Source organism: Mycteria americana, chromosome 22 (genome assembly GCF_035582795.1).
Source record: "Mycteria americana isolate JAX WOST 10 ecotype Jacksonville Zoo and Gardens chromosome 22, USCA_MyAme_1.0, whole genome shotgun sequence".
NCBI classification, from domain to species: Eukaryota; Metazoa; Chordata; class Aves; order Ciconiiformes; family Ciconiidae; genus Mycteria; species Mycteria americana.
In genome coordinates this window covers 484,565-499,151 of record NC_134386.1, presented here as the reverse complement: position 1 = coordinate 499,151, position 14,587 = coordinate 484,565, and the positions used below count along the sequence as shown (strand labels likewise).

General features: G+C 73.3%; 2 protein-coding genes across 5 annotated transcripts; both read right to left on the bottom strand.

Annotated features, from left to right (window-relative positions):
• Positions 1-348: 348 nt before the first annotated feature.
• Positions 349-8,036, bottom strand: PLEKHH3 (pleckstrin homology, MyTH4 and FERM domain containing H3). 4 transcript variants are annotated; one of them, XM_075522877.1, is made up of 13 exons: positions 7,738-8,035; positions 5,284-5,339; positions 4,511-4,599; positions 4,109-4,303; positions 3,751-3,908; positions 3,471-3,594; positions 2,991-3,288; positions 2,675-2,882; positions 2,299-2,435; positions 2,051-2,171; positions 1,522-1,971; positions 1,258-1,380; positions 349-1,170 (listed from the first exon to the last, which is right to left on the bottom strand). In XM_075522877.1, the coding sequence occupies exons 1-13, from the start codon at positions 7,882-7,884 to the stop codon at positions 988-990; spliced, it is 2,289 nt and encodes a 762-aa protein (XP_075378992.1). In that variant the 5' UTR covers positions 7,885-8,035; the 3' UTR covers positions 349-987. The 4 variants fall into 4 exon arrangements, with proteins under 4 accessions (XP_075378992.1, XP_075378991.1, XP_075378989.1 ...); XM_075522876.1 differs by having other exon boundaries at positions 1,258-1,449; positions 2,308-2,435; XM_075522875.1 differs by having other exon boundaries at positions 350-1,170; positions 1,258-1,449; positions 7,738-8,034.
• A 2,836-nt stretch (positions 8,037-10,872) lies between these two features.
• CCR10 (C-C motif chemokine receptor 10) lies at positions 10,873-12,632 on the bottom strand. The gene is made up of 3 exons (XM_075523355.1): positions 12,395-12,632; positions 12,118-12,254; positions 10,873-11,955 (listed from the first exon to the last, which is right to left on the bottom strand). Exons 1-3 carry the CDS (start codon positions 12,630-12,632, stop codon positions 10,873-10,875), a joined length of 1,458 nt encoding a protein of 485 aa, XP_075379470.1.
• Positions 12,633-14,587: the final 1,955 nt, after the last annotated feature.

The following is a 14,587-nucleotide window of genomic DNA, read 5'->3' as shown; positions in this document are numbered from 1 at the left end:
CCAGCCCCGCGGAGGCATCCGCTGCTGGGGCAGTTCCCCCCCACCCGGGGCGGCCAGTGCCAGGGGGTGCCGGGGAGCTGGATGCGGAGCCGGAGCGCTGCCTGTGCTGTTGATGAAATGCCAAAGGGCGCAGCGAGCAGCCTGGCTGCCGGCGCTGGCCGGAGGGACGGCGGTCCCTGCCCCCAAGGACACGCTGTGCCGCTCCTCCCCGCCGCTGCTGCCTGTCCCAGGCTCCGCTGCACTCGCTGCCCCGGGGATCGGACCGTCCCTGCCTCCCACCGCAGGCCCGAGCTCTGGGACGGGAGACCCAGCCTTTCCTTTGTGCATTTATTTAGAAAAACAAACACCACCACCCCCACCCCCCCAGACAGAACTGACAAACTTTACAGAGGCAACATTGAGGGGCCGAGCCCCAACCGTACCAGCCACCACCCCACCGGCCACCCCTGCGCCACGAGCCCTGCCGCGGGGCCGCTGCGAAGGGGCAGGGCCCGGCCGCTTGGCCAGGAGGAGCCCGCTGATCCCCGAGGCGGCTCGGCCAAAAGCCGCCTGCAGCTTTCCAGGAGGGGTGGGTTCAGCGGCGGGACAGACGGACGATGGCACAGCCCCGCTGCCCGGCACCCCCTGCCCCGGGCAAAGCCCCCGGGGCGGCAAGAGCCGGGACGTGGGCAGAGCTGCCAGGCAGCACGAGTGCTGGAGGCGAAGGCACCGGGCTACAGGGGACGGGGACGAGCCTGGGGGCAGTGCGGGGGGCCGCAGCACAGCGGCCCCGCTGCCCTCCAGGGAAAGTGCTGGGAGACGTGAGGGGCGCAGGCGTCTCGAAATAAATTAAGGAAATAGCCAGAAAGGCAACGGCGGCACGGAGAGCACGAGCCCCCGTCCCCCTGCTCCGGGGAGCAGCTGGGGACCTGCACAGACCTGCCGCTCGCTGCCGGGCCGGCCGCCCTCCCTGCGCCGTCCGTTGGGAGCACCGTGCCGGCCACCAGGCTAGCTGTGGAAGGAGCCCACCGGCGGCCGGTGCTGCCAGGGCCTGGCCACGGGGCAGAGCTCCTGAGGCAGCGCGGTGGGGTCTGAGGCGGGGGGGCTGGTGGCCGGCTCCTGGGGCCGAGGCGGCCGCTGGGCGCCTGCCGAGGCGAGGTACGTGTTGAGGAGCTGGGCGATCTCATCCACCTGCGCAGCAGAGGGGACGCGGGGTCAGCCCGGGGCGCCCGGCAGCCTCCGGGGGGAAGGGGGGATGGAGAGATGGCTGCCCCGTACCTGGGAGGTCTCGAAGAGCAGGTCCCGGTCCTCCACGGAGAGGCGGAAGGTGCTGCTGTCGGAGGCGCCGAAGGAGGAGATGCGGCCGTAGCAGAAGCTGTCCAAGGGCTCGGGCTCCCCTGGCTTGTAGAGCGAGACGGCCTTGGCCCCGATGCCCAGCCACAGCCGCTGGGGCCTGGCCCCCGCCGGGCTCTGCAGGGAGAGTGGTGTCAGGGCTGCCCGCTGCCAGGGCTGCCCGCTGCCCCCGCCCCACCGGGGCCTCACCACGCGCAGGTCGACGTCGAAGAGCGTGGAGCCGAAGCCGGGCCACTCCCGCACCAGCGCCACGTAGGCAGCCATGGCCTCGGGCCGGCCCATGCCCTGCAGCAGCTTCCACTTCTCCACGATGGCAGCCATGGTGCTGGCCCCCTCTTCCCGCAGGCGGCCCCGCAGGCGCTGGTCCCGCTCCGCCCGCTGCTTGGCCAGCGCCTGGCCCCAGAGCCCGCCGGCCAGCAGCCCCGCACGCAGCCGGGCCCCCCGGCACTTTGTTGGGGGCCGGCGGCGGGGCGGCGGCAGGCGGGCGTGCAGCACGTGGGGCGGGAAGAGCTCCTCCAGGCGCGGGAAGGGGGCGTGGGTGGAGAAGTCGCTGTTGAGGCTCTGCAGGCGCAGCGCTGCCAGCGTCTGCAGTGTTTCCTCCGACGTGGGCACGTAGCCCCGCAGCACCATCTCGTGCGCCTGTGGGAGAGTGGGGTGAGCCGGCACGGCACGGCCACGCCGGCACGGCACGGCACGGCCACCCCCGTGTGGTTCTCACCTGCTCGAAGAGGAGGGCGAACTCCAGGCTGTCGCGCGGGACGTTGTCCGTGTCCAGGAAGCCGTAGTGCTTGAAGCAGAGCCGGCACGGCGGGTCCTGCTCCCGCTCCTCCCCGGCCAAGCTGCAGCAAAAGGGACGGGCCCCATCAGCATGGGGGCGGTGGGGGGGGAGGCACCCCCACACCGTCCCCTCCCGCCCATGGCCCCCCCAGCCCCTCTCCCCCGTAGGCAGCAGAGCGGGACATTTACTTTTCAAACCTGGTGAGGACGTCGGCCAGCAGCGTGGTGCTGCCCACGGGCTGCTCCCGCCGCCGCGACTGCTCGTAGAGCGCAAAGAGGTTGGGGCTCTGGGACAGCCCCAGGCGCGACACCAGCTCCTGGGCCACCTGGGGCGAGACAAAGGCAACCGACGGTGACTGCGTTTCCCTGGCCACGGCGCTCAGGGCTGCAAAGGGACACAGACAGGTCATGGCGGGCAAAGGCAGGCAGCCCCCGGCCCCTCTCCCCCACGGCTCAGCTGGGAGAGACCCACAGGAGCCCCTCACCTCCCACGGCACGCTGCCCACCCAGCCCCGCACGCCAAAATGTCCCGAGCCCCCAGCCCGGCGCGGACGCGGCCCCTCACCTCCTCGGCCGTGGTGTGGGAGCTGATGGCCACGCTGCAGGCGGGTGCCCCCGGGCAGTGCACGGTGCAGATCATCTCCTGCCGCCGCATCAGCACCAGGATCTCCTCCAGGGAGGGCACGCACTCCCGCCCCTTCGTCTTCCCCAGCGCCTCCCGGATGAAGCAGGCGTACTTGGCCATCTCCGAGGCGGGGAACCGGCTCTCCGTCCTGCAAGAGATGCCAGGAGGGTCACGGCGGCACTGACCCGATGGGAGCCCCGGCACCTGGCGAGCTCCCTGCCCGCAGCTGGCACCCGGCAGCTCCGCCAGCACTCGCCTGTCCAGGTGGAAGCGCAGGAAGCGCAGGACGGGCGGGGAGGGCAGGAAGGTACAGCTCATGCAGGTGAGCAGCTGCCAGTAGTGCAGGTCGCCCTGCCCGCCCGGCGCCGGCGGCTCCGTGGTCTGCTTCACCAGCTGGCAGTAGATCTCATCCACCAGCGGCGGCAGGTCCAGGCAGGTCTGCAGGACGCCCTGCATCAGCGGCACCGGGTCCCGCTCCAACTCCAGCTGCTGCAGCGAGTTGAAGAGCTTCACGGCCTCATCACGCAGCGTGGTGTAGCTGCGGGGACCGGGGGCTGCGGGACGGGACGGGGGTTAACAGCCAGGGGGCTTCCCCAGGCCCCCCCACCAGCAGCCAGGCACCGTACCCGCACCCGGGGCCAGACAGCCCAGCCCAGCGCCTGCCCACCCCGCGCAGCACCCAGCCCTGCCATCGCTCCCGCCAGCCCAGGGCATGGGACCCCCGCCCGCCCCTCACCGCTTTGGTCCAGGCTGCCATAGGGGAAGGGCAGCAGGGGAGCATAGAGGGGGCTGCTGGTGTAGCGCAGGATCGGGTTGCAGCGGTAGATCTGCTCCAGGACCTCGGGGCTGTCGCAGTGCTCCTGGAGGGCGAAGCAATGGCAGCAGCCGCGGAGGGGCTGCCCGGCCCAGTGCCTGGCACAGGCGCCCACCGCCACCCCGGGGCACGCGAGGCCCCGACCCTCCGTCCCGGCCCTGCCGACGGCTGCACGCGTGGCAGCCCTGTGCCACGGACTCACCTCGATGTCGCGCATGAGCAGCTGGGTGGGCGTCTGGACAGGCGCTTTGCTGTCGATGACTTTCTGCACGGCGCACACCCAGTGCACGGCCTCGTTCAGGTGCTCCGTGTACAGGCGGTAGCAATGCTTCCTGCCAAACACTGTCACGCTCCAGTAGCCTGCGAGGGACAGACAGCTCACCCGCTGCCCACCAGCGCCCTCGCCCCAAGGACCTCCACCCCAGCCAGGCTGGCTCGATGCCCCGGGGCTCGGCGTAGCCCCTCATCTGGGCAACGGAAGCCCCCCGGGGCTGGGAGGGCGATGCAGGGCACAAGGGGACACGAAGGTGCAGCCCGACCAAGGGGCGCAGGCGCCTTACCCGTCTCCTTGTAGGTCTGCTTGTCCGGCCAGAGCACGGAGCAGAGGCTGGTGAGCACGAGGGAGCCCAGCCGCCGGGCCCCCTTCTCGTTGCTGCTGTAGTAGTCCAGGGAGTCGGGCGTCAGCACGAACCAGTACTTCCGAGGCCGGATCCAGGGGGTCTTCACGCCACCCCGCACCTCCCGCTGCAGCCAGCCTGGGAAGGGGGAGCCTCAGCCCGCGCTGCCAGCACCATCCGCCCCTCCGGCGCAGGGCAGGGTCTGCCCGGGACCAGCCCAGCCGGTGCCTCCTGCCCCTCTGGGACGGGATCCAGCCACAGTCGGGGCACGATCCTGCCAGCCCCGGCTGTGTCCCAGCTACTCCGGAGGCAGAGGCCCCTGTGCCCCAGCCTGGCTGTGCCCACCTTTCACGAGAGCATCGGGGTCATCCTCCACTGGCCCCGGGCCCTTCTCCACAATGAGGCTGCGCATCTCCTCTGCGACGAGCAGGGACCTGGGGACAACACGGGGCTGAGCCCGGGTGCCCGCGGGTGCCTCCCACGGCCCCTGAGTGGGGAGGAGGCCTGGGGGCTGGAGTGAGCTGGGTCCCGAGGGGCTCGGTGCACCCCGCAACCCCACGGTGGGAACGCGGCAGAGCCATCGGGTGCAGATGACCCTGGCTAAAAATAAGCTGTTTGCAGTCGCGGCCCTGCCAAGGAATTCGGAAAATGAACAACCAGGAAGGAATGCTGGCAGCAGCATCAGCACTGGGAGGATGGGGAGCAAGCAGGCCTCTGCGCCCCAGCACCCCGGTTCCCCGGGCACACACTGCCCCAGGGCACGGCCTCCACCGGTGGACGTGGCCCGGCAGAACCTCCCTGCCCGGCAGAGCCTCCTGGCACAGGAGGAGCCATCCACGGCCCCCGTCGGCTAAGCCTGCGGCAGCCAAGCCATCTGGCATGGCAGAGGGATGGAGACATGCCCGAGGATGCACCAGGGACGGGGATGGAGCACAGCAGTCCCAGCTCTGCTGTCCTCTGCTCTAGCCAACAGACCAGCACAGCATGGTGCCGGCCCCATGGGGGATGGTACGGCACACACCGGCACTAATGCATCCTCCCACGGCATGCCAGGCCCCCAGCACCATCCAAGGGACTTGGTGGGATGCCCGGCGGGCTGGAGGCAGGGGCTCACTCACCGCTCCGAGCCGCTGCTGCTGCGGGTGGGCTGGCTCAGGCTCACCTCCAGGGACCCCTGGGGAGGAAGGAGACGTCTCAGCCCCAGGGTCACCGCCTGACACCCCCAAACGTCCCCCTGATGACTGCTCGCCTCCTCGCCAGCCCAGCTCTGGGCCCAGAGGGACAGGCTGGTGTCCTGCTGCCACGGGGCAGGGAGCCCTGGTGCCCCCTGCGGCTTCGGCAGGAGCCAGGGCTGCAGCTGGGGCACCCCGGGAGCGTGGGGGCAGCCACTGGGCACGCTGGCCACGTATCCTCGGCTGACCCGGCAGGCTGAATACCGTGCAGAATTGCACAAGGTCAGTGCTGAGTAATACGCTTACGGCACAAAGTCCCATTGTAATGGGGCCGCTGACTTCCTGCCCGCGGCGGTGGGACGCGGCGCAGGGAAGTCCCTGGCCCTGCAGCGGGACGGGGGCCGGTTCCTCCTTGCGCAGCACAACTTGACATGGACGGTGCCGCTCACGTGATGACCCTGGCACACGTGCTGGGACACGAGGCAGGGCCCAGGCACAGGCAGGCACCGGGTCAGGCAGGGTGCCCCAGCAGAGCGGGGTGTGGGGACGCGGCAGTGCCGGCAGATGCTGCCCCAGGAGATGCGCGGGCGCTCCCGCCAGCTGCAGCCCAACAGGGCAGCCGGAGGTGCGACAGGCCAGAGCGCGCCACGAAACGCCAAGAAAAAGAGGCGGCTGCTAAAAATAGTGGCAGGGAGGGGGGAGCTGCTGCAGGTACGGCTGCGTCGCAGGGCAGGGCCGGGCGCCGCTGACCCGTGACATTAAGGGCACCTGTCGCGCAGCACCGGCTCCCGTGCACGGGGCCCGCTCCTCCGGCGACCGTCCTGCTGCCGAGGCCGCTGGCAGGGAGGGCTCCACGCGCTCCCGCACGTCCGCGGGCACGGAGACGGTGCCCAGCTCCTCGGCCACGGCCCGCGGGAGGAGGAGGTGGCGGCGGTGGCCGGCTCCTTCTCAGGGATATAAATAAACGGGAGAGGAGCCACAGCGGCAGGGCCAGGACAGCTGCTCCCACGCTCCCAGGAAGGGGCGGCCGGCGCTGCGGGTTTCCGAGGACCCCCTGGCCACGGCGAAGGGCTCCCCAGGGAGCTGGCGTCACGGCCGCCCACGCCAGCCCGGACCTCCAGAGCCAGCAGAGCTCATGGGATGTGGGAAGCCCAAAGACGGCTCCTGCCATTGCCGTGCCCTTGGCACTGCCACCGGTGCCCGGAGAGCCCAGCTCCAGCCCTGCCGCCGTCCCTGCTGCCACCGTCCTGCAGGGCTGGCACCGCTGGGGAAGGGGACTCCCTGCCAGGGCACGGCTGGGGGGGAGCGGGCTCGGGGCCGCCCCAGCCCCGCGCAGCCAGGGCAGCGCGGCGGCAGCAGGGCTGTGCTGCAGACCCCGTGGCGGACAGGGGGAGAGGGGCCGCAGCAGGCGGGACCGGGCTGTCACCACCTCCCGTGTCCCCTCCGGGCGGGGCCAGGGCCCCGTGGCTCCAGGTGCAGGAGGCAGCCGGGACGGGCAGGAGGAACCCCCGGGAGCCGGGCTTCCCCCCGCTGCCCCACGCTATCAGCCGTCCCCCACGCAGCCCGGCCGGAGGAAGCGCCGGTTTCCGCCGCTCCGCTTCCCTAAACAGAGGAAGCAGCCGGAGCGGGGAGATCCAGGCCTGCTCCCCGCGCCCGGCACGTGCTCCCGGGGCGCCTTGTGCGGGAACGGCCCCGGCAGGTCTGTGCGGGGCCGCAGCCGGTCCCGAGGGACCCGTCCCGCGGGGACCCTCCGCACCCCGGCCAGCCTGCGCCCGGCAGCGGCACAGGGCAGGTTCGGCCCCGGTGCGGGATCCGGCACCGCCAGCCCCACGGCTCCCGCCCCGAGGAGCGGGCGCGGGCAGGGCAGCGCCCCGGCTTCGGCTGCACCCCAGCACCCGACGGGTGCCCGGGTCCCGCTGCCGCGGCACCAACAAGGGCCCCGCGCTGGGAGCCCCGCGCCGGGATCCTGCCGGCAGCGGCCCCCGCAGGGCCCCGCACCCCTCGGCTCTGCCCCGCGGGCTCCGGGACCCCCAGCGCCCGCCCGGAGGCTGCCCCGGGGCGGCGGCTCCCCGTACCCGCCGGGCCGACCCCCTCTCCCCCCGCGCCCCGCGGGGACCCCCCCGGCCGGCGGCGGGGACACGCCAAGGGCAGCCCGGGCGGCGGGACCGGCGGGGACGTGCCCGGGCAGGCGGCGGCCGCGCTCGCCGGGGCGGCGGGGACCGGGAGGGGGCCGGGGCAGCGCCGCCGAGGGAGGGGGCCGGTGCCGGACGGCCGGGCAGAGCCGCGCCGAGCCGGGCAGAGCCGTGCGCCCCGGGCGGGAGGAGCCGCGCACCGCCGGTCCCGCCGCGCCGTGCCCAGCCGCGGCTCCGGTGCCCGTCCCGGTGCCGGTGCCGGCCCCACCTGGTCTCCCTGGGCGCGGAGCTCGAAGGACGCCTCCTCCTCGGCCTCGCCGTCCGCCTCCCGGTCCGCCTCGCCGTAGTCCCGCCGCAGCAGCGTGAAGCCCTGCCGGCAGCACAGCAGCCACCACAGCCCGCCCGGGAACGGCATCGCCCCGCCGGCACCGGACGGGACGCGACGGGACCGGGACGGGACCGGCCCGCCGCCCGCCCGCGCCGCACACCGGCCGCCGCCGCCGCCGCCGCCGGGACCGGCCCCGCCGCCGCCGCCGCCCCGGGCGGGCCGGGCCGGGCGCGTCACCGGCCCCCGCCAATCGCCGCGCGCGGCCCGGGGCGGAGCCAACGCGCCCGGGGCGGCGGGGCCACCGCTTGCGTCATCTGCCGGGCGGGGGCGCGCGCCGAACGGGGGGAGCTCCGGGGGCGCCGCACGGCCGGGCCGCGGCAGGCCCGGTGCTCCCGGGGCCGCGGCCGGCGCGGTGCACCGGTCACCGCCTGCGCCCGGCGGGGCCACCGGCACCGCGTGCAGCGCGGCGGCACCGGGCACCGGCCCCGCGCCAGGCGGAGCGCGCTGGTTCCGGCAGCCCCGGGGCTTCACCGGCCTCGGCGTCGAGCTGCCCCGCGGCACCGGCGCCATGTGCTGCCCCAGCCCCTCCGCGCCGCAGCACCGACGCCCGCCCCGGTCAGGCCGGCGCGGCGCCGAGCCGTGCCCCCGGGCAGCACCGCGGGCTGCTGGCGCGGGCAGGGGGGGGCACCGCGCTCGGGCGCGCCGGTCCTGCCGGCCCTCACGGCACCGGAGGGGGTGGCGGGAGGGGCTCGCGGCGGGGTCCCGCCTGGAGCTGCAGCGAAGCGGCGCGGCGCGGCTCGGGCCTGGGCCCCGCCCGGTGGCAGAGGGTCCGCGGCAACCCTCGAGCCGTGGGTGCCGTGGCAGCGCCGGGGCCCCGGCCCCTCTCCCGGAGCCCCCAGAAGGGGTTAAGCGCATCAGCCGCGGCTCTGGCTTCGCTACAGCTGCTGGGTCGACGCCGTCTCCGGGAGCCCGAGGTGCCGGGATGCGCACGCAGGACGCGCCGGCTGCCAGCTCTCCGCCCACGCCGCCAGCGCCGGGCCTGCGCCAGGCTGCGCCGGGGGCTGAGCCCCGGCGTGGGGCCGGCAGGGCGGCCGGGGCAGGCACGGGCACCCCCGCCGGCCACGGTGGGGGGGACGGAGCCAGTGTGGGGCCGGCGCGGGGCGGGGAGACGGTGGCACGGCTGTGGGGCGGCCCCGGGCTCGGCGGCGGGGCCGGCGGAGGAAGGGAGCGCGGCCGCCCGAGGGCGGAGGCTGGGCCGGGAGCGGGGGCAGCTGCGCTCCTGCTCGAACCCGGCCCTGGCTCCCCCCGCCCCCGGCGGCGGGGCCAGCGCGGCGGGGCGGGGCGCGGCCGGGGCCGGAGACCCATCGCCCCGGCTCCGCAGCCGCCGGACGGGGATGCGGCTCTGGCTGCCGAGTCAGCCGAAATCGCGTTTCCGGCCCAGCCGTAGGTGCAGGGGCCGGGACGGCTTCTCCCGGTCGGAGCGCTGGGCCGATCCCGGGCAGGAGCCCGGGGGCGAGCGGGAAGCGGCCTCCGGCCCCAGCAGGACCGGGAGCCGCTTCCCTGCACACCCGGCTCCGCTGTGGAGGCCCCACGAGCGGCTGCGCCAGGTCCAGGCCCCGGCACGCTCCCGGCATCCCGGAGCGCTTCCTCAGCCGGGCCCGGTGCGTGGGGCTGCCGCACGGCCCCAGGCGTTGCTGGCCCGTGGCCCCGTGCCACTCAGCACGGTGCCAGCCCCGTGGGGGCGAGGGCATCCGGGCCGTGCCTGCCCCAGCCACGGCACCCTGGCCCCGTGGGAGGTGGGAGCCGCTGGGCCGGGATGTGCCGGGGCCGAGGAGCTCATGGGGGGAGCGAGGAGGGGAGAGGAAAGCCCCTCTGCCTCTGGCCCCTCTGCCTCTGGCCCCCCACCGCGGGAGACGGTTTCCAGCCGGACCCAGGGCAGGTTTTTCGGGGGAGACTCCCAGCCCCTTCGGCACCCTGCCCGCGGGGACGGTGGCGTGGGCTCTGCCGCCGCCTCGGCCAGGGGCTGGGCTGGGCTGGGCTGGGCTGTGCTGGGGAGGCGACCCCCGCTCCTGCCCCCGGCTGCCCCCTCCGACTGCCCGGGGCGGGCGGGGGGGCACCGCGGGGCTGGGGGTGCCGGGCCCGGGCCCGGACATGCCCCCACCCCGCCCCGGAGCCGCCGTGGGGCCGGGGCCGGTCCCTGGGCCGTCGCCCTCCGCACGCCCCCGCGGAGCCCCCGCTCCCCGGCCCGCTCCCTCCGTCCCCAGCCTGTCCCCGCCCGCTCCGCGGCTGCCGGAGCCCCGGCTGAGCGCCCGCCCCATGTCCGGGGGAGCCCCGTGTCCGTGGGGAGCCCAGGCAGCGGCCCGCGGGGACGGGCAAGGCACAGGCAGGGGACAGGCAGGGCACAGGCAGCGGACGGCGGGAAGCGCGGGGTGCTGCTGCCGCCTGCAGGCATCCCCCGGCCAGCGCCGGTGGGAACGGGCGGGCGCGGGGCCGCTCCCCGCGCTCCGCTCCCCGGCCCGGCCCAGCAAAATCCCCCCGGCAGCCCCGGCCCGTCCCCCCCGGGGCAGCCCCGGCCCGCACGGAGGCGGCGCTCGCCCAGCGGGGCTCGACCGGGGTTTATTGTCCGGGTGGGAACCAGCTGCCGGCCCGGGCCTCGCTGCGCGCGTCCGCCGTCCCGAGCTCACCCGCACCGCACGGACCCCCGCAGCACGCGTGACATTGCGTGGCCCTCCGCAGCCCACATGACATCGCACGGTCCCCCCAGAGCACGCGTGACATCGCACAGTTCCCTGCAGCACGCGTGACATTGCGCGGCCCCCCCAGAGCACGCGTGACGTTGCAGGGACCCCGTGCTGGGCAGCGGAGGCACTTGCAGGGCGTGCCGGTGCTGCGGGGCCGCTCTTCCCTCTGCCCACGCGTGTGCGGGCACCGTGCGGGCTGTCCGGTGTTGCCCCTGCCAGGCCGTTCTGCCGGGGCCCGGGGCAGGTCCGTGCGCGAACGGGGCTCTCCCCGGGGAGCCGCGGAGGGGCCGAGCCCCGGGGTCCTGGTCCCTGGCCCGGCCGCAGACACCGCGTCCTACACGATGTCCTGGCAGGTGGAGAGCGATGTCCGCCGGCGGGGACTGGGGCAGCCAGGGCAGCGTGGCTCGAGGGGCCCCACGCAGCCGGCATCGCTGGCCAGCAGCCACAGCTCCCGGCGGAAGCGCTGGCCCAGGAACGCGTAGAGCAGCGGGTTGAGGCAGCAGCGCAGGTACGCCAGCCCGCCGGTGACCAGCAGTGCCAGGTCCTTGCGGCGGCTCTGGGCACAGCTCACCTCCCAGCTGGCCAGCAGCTCGGCCGCGTCCAGCAGCACCATCAGGCTGTGGGGCAGCTGCAGGGCCACGAACACCAGCACGAGGGCCAGCAGCACCCGCAGCGCCCGGTGGGGCTGGGCCCCACGGGCCGCCAGCAGCGTCCGGGCTACGGCCGCGTAGCAGCTCGCCATCACCAGGAAGGGCACCGCGAAGCCCAGCACGACCTGCACCAGGTTGGTGGCCCCCCGGGCCACCCGCGAGACCACGTGGGGGAAGACGACACGGCAGAGCCGGATGTCCTGGTGCTGCTCCGCTTGGCTGTAGACAAATTGGGGCAGCGCCAGCAGCGTGGCCAGCAGCCAGGCCAGCCCCGCCGTCAGCCAGCCATGGCGGCGAGCCCGTGGGCGCAGGCGGTATGCGGCCGGCACCCGCACGATGGCCACGTAGCGGTCCACACTGATGCAGGTGAGGAAGAGGAAGCCGCTGTAGAAGTTGAGGGCGTAGAGGCCCTGCAGCACCTTGCAGGCGCCCGTGCCTGGGGACCAGTCCTGCAGCGTGTTGGTGATGGCGAAGGGCAGCGTCAGGAGCAGCAGGAGGTCGGACAGCGCGAGGTGCAGGAGGCAGACGTCGGTGATGCTGTGTGCCTGGCGGTAGCGGGTGTGCGTGAGCAGCACCAGCCCATTCCCCACCATGCCCAGCAGCGAAAGCAGCAGGTAGACAGCAGGCTGGTAGGTGCGGGCGAAGCCCTGCACCTCCTGCTTGTCGCAGATCTCGGGCAGCATGCCGTCCTCCCACGAGTACCCGTCCTCCCAGGGGTAGAAGTCGGTGGTGGCGGTCAACTCCATCGAGGTGGGGCTGGGGCTCTCCTGCGCAGAGGGAGGCTGAGTGAGGGATGCTCAGAGGCGGTGGCCCGGCCGCAGCATGCAACGCACCGCACTGAGGGCAGCCCTCCTCCACTCAGCCCCGCTGAGGGGAGCCCGGGCGTGCCGCGGCCCCTGGCCCCATGTTTGGGGCGGTTGCCATCTCACAGCGGGAGGTTCACCGCACTCAGTCATTGTGAGAGCAACCACGCTCTTCCCGAGCAGCCGTCTGCAGCGCAGAGCTGGTGGGGAGACGTGACCTCGGCCGCGGCGTCCCCAGCACAGCACCACATCCCACGAACTAACTGTGCACCCGCCACGGGGGAAGCTGCTCCTGACATCGCCTGGGGCTCAGCACCCAGCCCACAGCCCTGATCGCCCCATGCAGCCAGGCCTTGGGGCTCCATGCCGGCATCCCCAGGTGGGTGCTTTGCACAGCACCCACCCACCCACCCATGCACCACCCTGGGGACCCCAGTGCCGGCACAGCCCCACACTGCCTGGTCCCGCTCCCAGCCAGGGAGGTCCCAGGGCATCCCCACCGCCTCGCACAGGTTGCAGGCAGCTGTATACAGTGCTCTGAGCTCCCGGCCTCTCAGCGTCGCTCCGGGGCGGAGGGACAGCGCTGCAGCCCAGCGCTGGACAGCTGGGACCCCATTGCCACAGAGGTCAGGATCCGGCATGGCTCTGACTCAGAGCAGCCTCGCAACAGCAGTTTCACTCTGGCTTCCATAAGCGAGCCCAGGCAGCCAGGTCTGATCCCCCCACCCGCTCTGGTGCCGCAGGTGGCATCTGAACCCAGCATCAGGGCAGGCTGACTCCCCAGCAGCTCCCCCAGCCCCTTCCCTGCTCCAGGCGCTAGGGGCCTGGAGCACTGGGCGCTGCCCTGTGTTCCCTGGGGCTTTGCCTTTCAGCCCAAACCCACGAATCTTACAAGAAAACCATTTAAAAGCAATAAGAAAAGCCAGTGAGGGGGGTCCCCGCCCGGCCCTCAGCGAACCCCTCGCCCCGTGGCTCCTCACCTGCTCCTGCATCGTGCAGTGGGACTCTTCCCCCAGCCAGTGGACTCTTCCCCCGTCTGCGTCTCAGCGCTCTGCAACCTGTGGTTTGAACACGTAACACTCCCGATACTGAGAGCGGTGTGGAACACAAGCCCAGCCCCGGGGGGGTGGGAAGGCGAAGAGGCAGATGCGACCCTGCTCCGCAGCCCCTCCTGCATCTTTTACTTTGTGGCTAGCATCTGCACACTGGGGACAGAAAGAGCAGCTCCGCTCAGCCCCTGTCATGTGGGGCTGGGGGACAAGCCTGGGAGAACCCGGATGCGGGGAGTGGGGTCTGGCTGAGGGCACCCAGAGCGTGCAGGAGTCCCCAGCCCACCCCGGGGCTGTTTGCAGCTCCTGCCCCACGGTGGGGGCTGCCTCTGTGGGGCTGGAGGGGAGGCTGGAGGGAGCGGGGCTGAGGAGAGGAGCAGAGGAGCATGCTGAGCCAGGCACAGGCAGGGCACTGGTCCGGTGGGACCAGCAGAGCCACGTCTGGTCCAGGAACGGCTCGTCCTGATGGGAAATGTTCCAGAAACTGGGGTAGCCGCTGGTGCAGGGCATCCCCCTCACCCGGGGGTCCCAGCCCTGTCCTGCACCCCCATGCCCCTGTGCCCCTGTGCCCCCACGGTGCTGGGCAGATGTGTTGCTGGTTGTTGACAACAAAATTCCCAACTCCTCATTAAGGGGCAGATTAATTCCTGTGGGGCAGAGGCCCCACTTTCCTCTCCCCAGGGGGGAGCAAATTGATCCCGGCTTTAACGGGCTTTCTGCCGTTTGCCGCGGTAATCCCTCAATCCCGCTTTCTCCTTACGACAGCCGTCTTTGCCGTGATTTATCCCAGCTCTGCCCTCGGCCCTCCTGCTGCCTCCAGCCGGGCGCGTGGAGCGGGCAGGGTCCCTGCCGGCCCCAGGAGCTCGCTGCCGGTGCCCGCGGTGCAGCGGGGCCGTGGAGCTGCTGCGCCCGGGCTGGAGAGTGGCTGGGCAGAGGGAGCCTGGCCCCGGGGTGTCCCCAGGGCTCTTTGCTGGAGGGTGTCACCCCCTCCCCTGCTCTTTCTGCAGTGCAAGGACACTGACTGCAGACCTCCACTCTGTGCTGGCTCTGGGGGTGCCATCCTGCACCCTGCACCCTGAAGGAAGGGGAGGGAGGAGGGTCCCGGGGCCAACGCCGGCCCTATGGCCAGCTCAGAGTGCGGAGCAGGGACCCTGCACGGCCCCACCAGGCCTGTCACAGACCCGACCCAGCACAGGGACGGGATGTGGGGCTGCAGCCGGAGCAGGCAGCACCCCTGGGGTGTCAGGATAAGGCCAGGTGGGGCTGTGCCTCTCCCGGGGATGGACTCGCAGGCGAGGGTCTGGGGGACGGGAGGGCTGGTGGCCTTGTCCCTGGCACACGGCTCAGCTCCCAGTAGCAGAACTCCTGGTGCATCGCCTGCCGTCCCGTGGCCCCGCTGCACCTGGGGTTTTCTGTTCCCTCTTTCGCTCGCCGGTCCCGGCCTTGGCTCTGCCTGCGCAGGAAGCGGCCCCGGCACCCGCTGCCCGCAGGTGACAGCCACGCTGCCCTGCCCGGCGGCAGCCAGGTGCCCAGCACCGTGCTGCCGG

Bases quoted from the DNA above. Each gene is read 5' to 3' on its own strand.
- CCR10 (XM_075523355.1), bottom strand. From the start codon at position 12,632: ATGCCGGATCCTGACCTCTGTGGCAATGGGGTCCCAGCTGTCCAGCGC. The intron at 12,255-12,394 runs GTGGGTGCTGTG...GCGGGTGCACAG, and splicing joins GGTGGTGCATGGGTGGGTGG to TTAGTTCGTGGGATGTGGTG. The intron at 11,956-12,117 runs GTGAGATGGCAA...CCCTCTGCGCAG, and splicing joins AGTGCGGTGAACCTCCCGCT to GAGAGCCCCAGCCCCACCTC.
- PLEKHH3 (XM_075522874.1), bottom strand. From the start codon at position 7,884: ATGCCGTTCCCGGGCGGGCTGTGGTGGCTGCTGTGCTGCCGGCAGGGC. The intron at 3,909-4,108 runs GTAAGGCGCCTG...TGTCCCTCGCAG, and splicing joins GCAGACCTACAAGGAGACGG to GCTACTGGAGCGTGACAGTG. The intron at 1,972-2,050 runs GTGAGAACCACA...ACTCTCCCACAG, and splicing joins TCGCCCTCCTCTTCGAGCAG to GCGCACGAGATGGTGCTGCG.